This window comes from Drosophila virilis, chromosome 2, assembly GCF_030788295.1.
Source record: "Drosophila virilis strain 15010-1051.87 chromosome 2, Dvir_AGI_RSII-ME, whole genome shotgun sequence".
NCBI lineage: Eukaryota > Metazoa > Arthropoda > Insecta > Diptera > Drosophilidae > Drosophila > Drosophila virilis.
This window is the reverse complement of record NC_091544.1, coordinates 33697501-33709814: the sequence shown is the minus strand read 5'-3', so window position 1 is coordinate 33709814 and position 12314 is coordinate 33697501. Positions and strand designations below refer to the sequence as shown.

General features: G+C 37.5%; 1 protein-coding gene across 1 annotated transcript; it reads right to left on the bottom strand.

Moving 5' to 3' along the window:
• Positions 1–52: 52 nt before the first annotated feature.
• On the bottom strand, positions 53–8903 carry LOC6632292 (8-oxo-dGDP phosphatase NUDT18). Its single transcript, XM_015170726.3, has 3 exons — positions 8312–8903; positions 1107–1356; positions 53–1044 (listed from the first exon to the last, which is right to left on the bottom strand). The coding sequence occupies exons 2-3, from the start codon at positions 1354–1356 to the stop codon at positions 254–256; spliced, it is 1041 nt and encodes a 346-aa protein (XP_015026212.1). The 5' UTR covers positions 8312–8903; the 3' UTR covers positions 53–253.
• Between the last annotated feature and the right edge of the window lie 3411 nt (positions 8904–12314).

Below are 12314 nucleotides of genomic sequence, written 5' to 3'. Positions count from 1 at the left end.
CTCGAAACTAAAACAGTTACTAACCAAGAGCTAATATTAAACAAAATCCAAATCATATCAAATAGCTCGAGTAAAATGATTTACATTTAATTTAAAAGAGAAGAGTCCAAGTCAAACACAGACTCGACTGTCTCATTTGTGTGAATGAGTGGCATTTGATATTATCTAATTAAAGGTTATATATATATATATATATATCTATGAGCTTGCACCATTGGATAGAGAGATTAGGCTAGAACTAGTCGATAAGCAGCTATCGTACCACGTTCAGTGGAATGGACGCATGTTTGCTGCTGAGTATGCGGGCCAGCGTCTCGTCCAGCGGCGGGCTGAGCTCCTGCCAAATGCATTTGCCAATTAGCGAAATCTCCTCAAGCGGCGGCCTAAAGGCCACCAGCAGATTCAGGCAGATGCCATCGGTGCACTCATCGCTGCTTGTTGCATGCTCCACGCTGAGCAGGCCGTGTGGCCGATGCTGCGGCAGCTCGGCGCCAAATATTTCAATCATGAATTTACGCAGTGTCGAGTGCAGGCTGCGATTCGGATGCAGTTCGACGGTCGGAAAATGATGCGTATTCTTCTCACTGATGAGTATGTTCATCGAGTTGCTAGCACGTTTGCGTGCCACGGCAAGCACACGCATATAGTTGCGCTTGTGCGGATGACGTGTGGGCAGCACGCTGCCATGCCACTGCGGCTGGTGTGGAACATTCGGCTGCTGCTGTGCCTGCTTCTGGTGCTGATGATAGGCGCGTCCGATTTCAATGATGCTCAGTATATCGTTGGCACGCAGCGGCACCTCTTTGGGATTGCGCAGCCACAGAGCTTGTATTGACTCCGAGTCCGCATCGGCGGGCGTTTTAAGCCGTCCGCCCGTTATGCGACCCGTTAACACAAAGCGAAACCAGGAGCCACCGGCCGATTCCACGGCCAGCAATGTGGTCATTTCTGCATTGAGGCCTGTTTCCTCGAACAGCTCACGTGCCGCTGCCTCTGTGATCGACTCGCCCTTTTCCATGCGACCTGCCGGCAGATACCATTTGCCTGATGAAAAGTAAAACAAATCATATTTCATTCCACATTGCCAAATCGCTTGGTTGACTCACCTGCACAGCTGGGCTTGGCCTCCTCAATCATGAGTAGCTCGTCGTGCTCATTGAACAGCACACAGGCCACAATATAGTTGATCGTTTGCCCGACCTGGGGCACAAAGTCGGCCGTCGCCGATGGCTGCACGCCTTGCGCCTCGGCCGTGGCATTCTGCTCTTTCAGCGAGAAATCGCATAGTTCTGCTGTTATATCGCCCAGATCTTTGGCGTTCAGTATGCTGCGCACTTTCTCCTCAATTGAAGACATCTTGTTTGTGTATATAAATATATATATAGTGACATATCCATAGTCGCACCCACCCTTTAACATATCTTAGCACATAAGCATAAGCACAATTATAAACATTTCTAATATTGTAAACAAAGAGCCTGGTGATAACATCGACATTGGTCAAGATCAAACTGTCCCCCTTTGGTAGACATAAACAATTCACCCTAAATATCACGCCACTGTCAATGTTCCCATCAGAGTACTATCCCACGCATAATTGCTGACGCAGCTCAAACTTCACTCAATTTTGACTCAAACTCTCTCAAAGCGAAGTTTGCTAAGCGACCGCAACAGTTAGATAAATCAGTTCTTATTCGGGAAGCAAATCTGAATGTACTCAACAAAAGTAGCCGTTAAGTGAAAATAATAAATTGAAATATATTTTTTATAGTAACCTAACGTGTAAAACTTAATTGGCGCAGCCGGTAGGATACGTCGGGAAAAATTAAAGATCGCTAAAGGATAATTAATTCCCAGATCTAACGCACAATCGCGACCGAAAGTGTTGTCGGAGTGTAATAAAAATTTTCTCGAATACGTATCCGCACAAGAACCTTCGGGTCATTAGTAGCTTAATAATATTGACCCTTTGGGCAATAAAGCTACTACAGTTAATAACGACTGGATTTGCATATCGTTTGATCCCTGCAATACGTTATTACTGAGTCTTTTTAAGACACACACACAAAAAAAAAAAACATTTAACCAATAATCCATCACAAACTTTAACCTAAAATAAAAGTGCAAAATCAAAGAACAATAAAGTTCAAACCTACAAACTCAAAACTATTCAAAAAAAGTGTATTACATCAAGATGACCATGGAATTATCAGAACAACACCTCAACCAGGCCCTTTCACAACTTAGACAGGTGCCAAGCTTTGACGGATCAACGGATCAACTAAACGCCTTCATTAAAAGGATAGATTACATCCTACACCTGTATCCAACCCGAGATGTTAGACAACATAGCATCTTATACGGAGCCATCGAATTGCAAGTCACAGGAGATGCTCAGAGAATATCACAAAGGACAGCAGCCAACACTTGGCAGGAGCTGAGAAACGCATTGATTGAAGAATACAAAGTGCAGACACCATTTGAAGAACTCCTTCGACGCTTATACAACACGAATTACCAAGGAAACGTCCGTAAGTTCATCGAGGAGCTCGAAAATAAATCTTTTGTTATATTAAATAAGTTAGCACTAGAAAATATACCTAGCAATACAACCCTTTATACAAATGCTATGAATAACACAATCAAAGATGTTATTACAAAAAAATTACCAGATAGGCTTTTCATGATGTTAGCCAGACACGACATTACGTCGACACAAAAACTAAAGCAAGTAGCTCAAAGAGAGGGATTATATGAAAATAGCGTTACTGAAAAACCTAAAAATAATAATGTTCAGGGAAATCCAAATAACAATCGTAGGAACATGGGAAATTATCAGCAAAATGCTAACCCAACCACCATTTCAAGTGGTTATTCCAACACGAATCAGAGTTATCACGCACAAAATAAACAGCATAATAAGTCCGAAGACAATCAGAAAGCTCACCACGAGTTCCAACAGAAATTAAGTCAAGGTAGATACCAAAATCCCTTAAACTACCAAAATCAGTCCCATTCACGCTTGAATGCACCAAACCCTCCGACTAAACGTCAAAGAGATAGTAACAGTGGGCAGATGAAAATGGATACATCCGAAAATTTTCATCAGCAAGCCTCGGAACAAACAGAACAAATCCATTCATAAAATTGATTATGAATGACGAAGTTCTAAAATGTGTCATCGACACAGGTTCAACCATAAATCTAATGAAAACAAACCGCTTAAATTTTCCAGTTTACAACGAAACATTAAAGGTTCACACCATAAATGGTGTTATTGAATTAAAACAAAGTATACGCTTAGGAGCAAGCAAAATTTGTCCGAGCAAACAAAAATTCTATATTCACGACTTCTCAGAGCATTATGATGTTCTGATTGGGAGAGAATACCTTGAGGCATGTCAAGCAAAAATAGACTATGCACAAGGATCCGTAACCTTAGGAGAATTTAACTTTTGTTTTAGATATAACGACGAAGAGGTCGAAGAGGACATGACCGCACAAGAGTGCCTTGATCCACCCTCAACAGAGGACAGACCATTTAACTTCGCTATTAATAATGAATTAATAGAAAACAATGAGTTTAGGCTAGAGCACCTAAACTCAGAAGAAAAAGAAAAAATAAAAAAAGTTTTACATGAATTTCGTGATATCCAGTACCATGAAGGTGACAATTTGACTTTCACTAGTACAATTAAACACAAAATTCTAACAAAACATGAGGACCCAATTTACAAGCGTCCATACAAATATCCTCAAATATACGATGAGGAAGTAAATAAACAAATAAGCGATATGATAAAACAAAATATCATACGTAAATCCAAATCCCCTTACTGCTCACCAGTAATAATCGTTCCAAAGAAAAACGATGCATCTGGAAAGCAAAAGTTCCGGTTAGTCATAGATTACCGCAATCTCAATGAACTAACTATTAATGATAAATACCCTATCCCGATCATGGATGAAATATTAGACAAACTTGGAAAATGTCAATATTTCACAACCATTGATCTAGCCAAAGGCTTCCACCAAATCCAAATGGATCCTGGTTCAATACCCAAGACCGCATTTTCGACTAAACATGGCCATTACGAGTACACTCGCATGCCATTTGGTCTTAAGAATGCACCTGCAACGTTCCAACGTTGTATGAACAATCTCTTAGAAGATTTAATTTTTAAAGATTGTCTGGTCTACTTAGACGACATTATTATTTTTTCCACTTCATTGGAGGAACACATTTTGTCGCTACAAAAGGTATTTAAGAAGCTTAGAGAAGCTAACTTAAAACTACAGTTGGATAAATGCGAGTTTATGAGAAAAGAAACTGAATTTCTCGGTCACATCATCACAACTGAGGGTATAAAACCAAATCCCAACAAGATACAAGCAATTGTCAAATTCCCAATTCCAAAAACCCCAAAAGAAATAAAATCATTTCTAGGATTATGTGGTTTCTATAGGAAATTTATACCAAATTTCGCTAATATAGTAAAACCATTAACACTTAAATTAAAAAAAGGAGCAAAAATCAATATAAAAGACAGAGACTACGAACTAGCGTTTGAAAAGCTAAAAGTACTCATAACATCCGACCCAATTTTAATATACCCTAACTTCGAAAAACCATTTTCATTAACTACAGACGCGAGTAATATGGCAATAGGGGCCGTCCTTTCGCAAGAGCATAAGCCTATATGCTATGCAAGTAGAACTCTCAACGAGCATGAGTTAAATTATTCAACGATTGAAAAAGAATTATTAGCAATCGTTTGGGCCACTAAATACTTTAGGTCCTATCTCTTTGGTCGACAATTTCAAATCCTTAGTGATCACAGACCACTCGTCTGGTTAAATAATATGAAAGAACCTAACATGAAATTACAAAGGTGGAAGATCAAGCTAAATGAGTTTGATTTCCAAATTAAATACGTCCCAGGAAAAGAAAATTATGTGGCAGATGCTCTGTCCAGAATTCAATTAAACGAAAACTTCTTAGGCGAAGATACAATTAGCACAAGAGCAACAATACATAGTGCTCAAGAAGACAACAGTAACCATTTACAAATCACAGAAAGACCACTTAATTATTATAATCGACAAATAGAATTTGAAAAAGGAACCGAGAACGAAACAAAAGTTACGAATTACTTTCACAAAACCAACATAAAAATTACGTACAAAGACATGACTAATACGCATGCCAAAGAATTAATAAAAGAATACTTATGCACAAAGAAAAGTGTGCTATACTTCCACAACGAAGCAGATTTTCCAATTTTTCAAGAAGCCTACTTAGAAATAATAAGTCCGAATAATTCAACAAAGGCAATGAAAACTAGTACAAAATTAATAGACCTTCAAACATACGCAGAATTCAAAGAATTAATATTAAAAAAGCACAAAGAATTATTACATCCAGGAATTGAAAAAACTATCAATTGGTTCAAAGAAACCCACTATTTCCCAGATTATCAAAATTTAATTCAAAATCTAATAAATGAATGTGAGATTTGCAACATCGCAAAAACAGAACACAGAGATACAAAATTAACTTTCGAAATAACTCCGGAAATCGCTAATATCCGAGAAAAATATGTAATGGATTTTTACATAGTAGGAGATAAACAATTTTTATCTTGCATTGATATCTATTCAAAATTTGCATCATTAATAGAAATAAAAAGTAGAGACTGGCTAGAAACCAAACGAGCTATATTACAAGTGTTCAACCAAATGGGTAAACCCATCGAAATAAAGGCAGACAAAGACTCAGCTTTTATGTGCACAGCTTTACAATTATGGCTAAAATCAGAAGCAGTAAATATTAATATAACCACTAGTAAAAATGGTATATCCGACGTAGAACGATTTCATAAGACAGTTAACGAAAAACTAAGAATCATTAACAGCGACTCAGACGTCGAAAATAAACTTACAAAATTTGAAACTATACTCTACACGTACAATCATAAAACAAAGCACAAAACGACTAACAGAACACCAGCGGACATATTCATATATGCAGGTACACCAGAGTATGACACTCAAGCTAATAAAGAAAAACTAATAAATAATCTCAACAAAAAACGAACAAATTATGAAATTGACACTAGATACAAACACTCACCGTTAGTTAAATCAAAGACGACAACCCCGTTCAAGAAAACAGGAGAACTAAGACAAATCGACGACAAACATTTTGAGGAAACTAACAGAGGCAGGAAAATAACACATTACAAAACCAAATTCAAAAAGAAAAAGAAGACTAATCAAAGCAAATATAACAATTACAGGTCAACAACAGACAGCGATCAAAACATACAAGCACCAGCTTAAATTAATTATTATAATATTACTATCAATAACTGTAAACTATATAAATGCACAGAGTATTGAAATTAATCCTATCAAAGCCCATAACGGATATCTCATATTTAAAACAGGAACCATAGACATTCCGACAGATTACGAATTCCACTGTTTAACGGTTAATATAACAAAAACCGAAGAAACTTTTAACAATTTAATTGAACAAAGTAAAGAATTCAATAACCTTATACAAATCGAATACCTAGTAGAAAAATTAAACAGAGAAATAAACGGCTTAAAAATAGCCAAACGCAGCAAAAGAGGTTTAGTTAACATAGTAGGAACAGCATATAAATACTTATTTGGAACATTAGATCAAGAAGACAAAGCAGAAATTGAACAAAAAATAAGCAACTTAGCAGAAAACAGCGTTCAGGTTAACGAATTAAATTACATAATAGAAGCTATAAACAAAGGAATAGAAATCATGAACGAACTAGATCAAGAGAAACAAAAAGGAAAGAAATTAGATATCCTTATATTTAACTTACAACACTTTACAGAATATATAGAAGACATTGAGATGGGAATGCAGCTCACAAGATTAGGAATTTTTAACCCAAAATTACTAAAACATGACTATTTGTTGCATGTTAATTCTGAGAAATTGTTGAATACAAAAACTTCCACTTGGTTTAAATCAGATACAAACGAAATACTTATAATATCCCATATTCCTCGAGAAATAATAAAAAGCCCGGTATTCGAAATAATTCCATACCCGGATGAAAATAATAATATTTTGACAGAAATAGCTCATGAAAAATATTTTACCCAAGATAAAAAAGTTTATAGCAGAGAAACAAAAAAATTAATTAATAATGAATGTTTAACAGGAATTTTAAACCAAATAACATCAGAATGTAGTTATACTAAAATTTTGCAAAATTTTCAAATCAACTACATAGAACCAAATATAATTTTAACTTGGAATTTACCAAAAACTATATTAAACCATAATTGTATAAATAACGAAATAACAATAGAAGGAAACAATATAATAAAAATCTTTAATTGTTCATTGCAAATTAATGAAATTTCAATTTCAAACAATATGTTAGATTATACTCAAAGCATTTACGTAAGCAATGATGTTATAAAATTAGAACCACTTTCGTTTGTACAAACGAAACAAATTATAAATGCACATACAAAATTTAACAATGTATTCCAGATAATTACAATAACCATATTTGTAATCATATTAATAAGTTTAACACTGTATTTGACATATAAGTTCAAAAGCATACCTAAGAAATTAATTATAAAATATAAAAAACCCAAAGTAGAAGAAACACCTACAATAATAGGAGATATACCAATTGTAAAAGAAGAAAATGTTACACTATATCCAAACTTAAACACCTGAGGACAGGCACTTTTCTAATGGTTGGGGGAGTGACATATCCATAGTCGCACCCACCCTTTAACATATCTTAGCACATAAGCATAAGCACAATTATAAACATTTCTAATATTGTAAACAAAGAGCCTGGTGATAACATCGACATTGGTCAAGATCAAACTGTCCCCCTTTGGTAGACATAAACAATTCACCCTAAATATCACGCCACTGTCAATGTTCCCATCAGAGTACTATCCCACGCATAATTGCTGACGCAGCTCAAACTTCACTCAATTTTGACTCAAACTCTCTCAAAGCGAAGTTTGCTAAGCGACCGCAACAGTTAGATAAATCAGTTCTTATTCGGGAAGCAAATCTGAATGTACTCAACAAAAGTAGCCGTTAAGTGAAAATAATAAATTGAAATATATTTTTTATAGTAACCTAACGTGTAAAACTTAATTATATATATATATATGTATATATATATATATATATAGGATATATATGGTTATATGTGGCCTAATGTGAAAGCGGATTTAGAACATTTTTCTTCTTTAGTTTTTTTTTTGGATGGACTGACAAACTTACGTTTAGCACAAAATTCCGTGGCGTAATGACTCAATTGGAGAAACATGCTCGGCCAGGGCTATGCATATAGCAAAAATTTATGCAAATTATGAATTCTTAAAGCGCGAGAGTATCGAGAAACGCACTCAAGAGTGGGCAAGATGTGACTGGCCAATAAAGACGGCTAAAGACAGCAATCAGCGTGCTTGATTTTCGATGTTGTTGTGGCTGTTGCGGCACACAGGTGCTTAGTAGTCTGCTAACAACACAACACATAAGCGCGACAACGTATTTGGCCTGTATTTTTCTATTGATATCGAATAGATGTCAAAAACAACAACAAGAACAGCAACAAAAAGCCGCAAGACTGGTTTTACACCATTGAGAGAAAGTGCATTGGAATGCTTGTGTCGCGGCTGGTCGCTCTGTTTTTCCTGCTGCTGCACATCAGTTAGAACATGTAGTTGCTGCACAGCTGGCAGCCAATTATTTCGCACATAAACTGAGCACAAACACACGCAATTGGTTGTCTTGTTTCTTTAATTACAAATTTGTGGTATTTGTGTTATGGCAGTATTCGATAATCTGGCAGCACTCTACATTTGTTTACAATTGCGCGGAAGTGTGACCGTTTCTTTGTTTTGCCAAAAATACCTTAAAAATATACCAAAAATTGGTATTGACTGAAAACAGCTGTTTGGCATTTGGCTCAGCGTTTTAAAGGGCGCCACAAGTTAAATAAATCGTTATTTTTTAAAAGTACATATATTTTTTTTATAAGTTTGGCTGAGTATGCTAACTGCTGCACCCTAATAACACACGCACACCTGCACACATATGCTCTGACAATAACAATCATTCAATTCCTATTGAAAATTAGCTAGCTAAACAGCAAAAGGGCGGCACACTTGATGGATTAATGCAATTTTGGTAGATAAATGTGTTGTTGTATTTAACATTACGCACTTATTGTGTAGGCGAGAGACCGGAAAGTGCGCCACTGATTGCTGGCAATAAAATTTGAATGCGGAAATTCCATTGTTTACCCAAATCGATCATCATTAAAAGCGTTTGCCATTCGCAAGTGCGAATTGCTCGAATCCGTGGCGTATACTTAACATAGTCATTGTGCTGTGGGTGGTCCCAAAAGCACAGGGCGGCCCCATTGTAGGTAATTCAATTTTTTTTTTTTCGGGATGAATGCTCGATACGTTATTAGCAGGCTGGCTGCTGCTGTGTGTGTGTGTGTGCGTGTGTGTGTGTGTTGGAGAGAGTGTGTGGGTGTGAGTGTCTATTTTCAAGAAGCCGCAGCTTGTTTATGTATGAAACATATATGTTTATTTATGTATGTATATGTGCGCCATATAAGACTTTGTCATTACATTGTTAATTTGTTTTAGTTGTTTTTTAATTTCCTTAGAGACTCGCAAAACTCATAGAAGCGTGCTTCTGCGAGTGTGTGCGTGTGTGTGTGTGTGTGTGAGTATGAGTTTGAGTGTGTGCCCTAATGTACTGAGTGTGGGTGGTAATAAGAGCCAAAGTAAAATGCTGATAAAGTGGTGAATGCTGTGTGTGTGTTTGGAATGCGTTGCGAGTGTTCGGCGCGATGCGATGACAAGCAGAAGCGAACACAAAACGTTCATTTCCCACAAGCGCCATTATTCGTTAAAACCCGTAAATTTTGCTCGAAGCTAACACACGCTCACCCACACACACGCACGTTTCTGGCAGCAACAACAACAACAACGTAAACAACTAGCAGGCAAGAAGCTGCTGCTAAACACGAATATAATGTTTAAAATGTTTATTATGTGTGTGCAAGTGACGCGCGCTGCCAGTGAGACCAGTCGCGACCAGACAAGCACTCGCATATGCTTGGCCATATAACTGTATTACATGCCAGCATATATATGTGTGTGTGTGTGTGTGTGTGTGTGCGCGTTGATTCTGCTTTTTGCCGGCAGCGACATTGACGCCGGATGTGAAACAAGTAGCCCAAATAAACCGCAATAAGCTTTTGTCACGATTAACAAGGCTTACGCAAATGCGTGAGGGTGCGAGCGAGTGCGAGCGAGAGCGAGACCAAATGGGTGCGAATGAGTGTGAGTGAGTGTGAGTGAGTAAATGCGTGTGTGGCTGAGCATAATTACATGCACATCGTTAGACGTCTCTCTGTGTTAGTGGTTGTGCGTATATGTGTGCCTGCGTGTGTCTTAGCCATATTTTCGATTAATGATGGCGTCGACTCGTATTAGGCAAATGAAGAAATCGACAGCGACAGGCCTTTGCGGTGCTGTGTGGTGGGTGGTGCGGTCCTCCTGGGCTGCCGCTTCTCTCAGCATATCCGCTAACAAATTTGCCACAACAATAAGTGCATATCATTATGCTGATTTAAGTGGCAGCACGGCACGTAGCAACCGCCACACATATCTATAGCAAGTTATTACGCGCACACCTGACCCGCGCCCACACACACACACACACATACACTCACACACAACAACAACAATAACACACTTTGTATATATTATACTTGGGTAGCTATGAGTATGCATGCAAGTGGGTACATAAATCTTTGTTTAAAGACACATGCACAATGTAAGTTAAATTGGCAATAACGTGCTTTTCTTTTATACGCCAGCTACAGACATACACAAACACACACACACACACACACACATGCATATGTAACGGTATAACGGTAACGGAACCTTGTTTGCAAGGAAGTAACAACCTGTTTTCACCCCATGTAGTGGGTTTCGCTTTTATGTGCGCCTTGCCTTGCCTCGCCTCGACTTTTCTTCGCCGCTATCGCGCCTTCCTCTCGCCGCCGCGCCCTGATCCGCAGCGCCTTGGCTAGGAGCTGAAACGTTGCCTGGCAAGGGGGGTTTATTTTTTGGTGGAGCCTGTTTTGGGCACGTTTACGGGGCGTTGCTGTTACTCCTGTTATGCTTTAATTATGCCCTTGTCAAAAGGTGGGTACGGCGCCCGGTTGCCCAGAACTTCGCTGCTTTTGTTATGCACACACACACACACACACACATATATATATATATATATATATATATACAGGATATATGCACACACATATAGTTATGTATGCTATTCATGTCGACGTCCAGTCGAGTTTGTCCACAGAAAACGCAAACATGGCCAAGTTTGCTAGAATAAAATGAAACCAACGAAAATAAAAAATTAAATTGAAATAATAAATAAAAAATAACAGAAACACATTTGTACAAACATACATCAAAATTTTCAAGTACTAATTGGTAGCTTGAGCTACAAACATTTTGCCATTTTTATGAGGCAGTCAACCAACAGTCTTTTCCCATAGAAAACCAGGCGAATTTCTAAAGAGTTATTTCACGGTTGACTGCTGTATAAAAGAGAAAAAAGTTAACAAAAGAAATATTTTCAGATATGAAGAAGAGTTAAGTGAATTTATTTTCATTGCATTTTATTGTCTAATAGCATTTTATCATGCTGTAAATTAGTGGCAATGTGGAACAAAGATGCTCTAGACATGCAGGAATTGTTTGCCAAACCAATTTCTACTTTGCCTTTAGTTACATAAAGTAATTTTCAGGAACCCATCTTCTTTCTATTGTGTTACATAATTTAATGGGATACTTAAGCTAAATAAAAGATAATCAATATGTTCTCTCACTTACTCTCACAAACATATTTAATACTTTCTTCAAAGTAAAACACGTTCAACTAACTAATCAGCAAAAGTTTTTTTTTTTTGGCTTGGGTTAGACAAAGGTCGCAGTTCAAGTATATAAAATCTGGCTGATAAACACATTGTCGCGCCGACCAAATTTTAACCAAATATTGGCCAAACAGACCCCAACTGCCAAATCTCTTTGTGACAACTTAAATGTGCGTATAAGTATATTTCCGTCCCCTTTCGTTGCGGTTTGTATTTGGTTTGGTTCTTGGGGCTTATTGCGATGTTACAGATTTGTTTGCATTTCATTTATGGGAAGCCCTCAGCGCATCCAACAAGCGGATTCCAAAG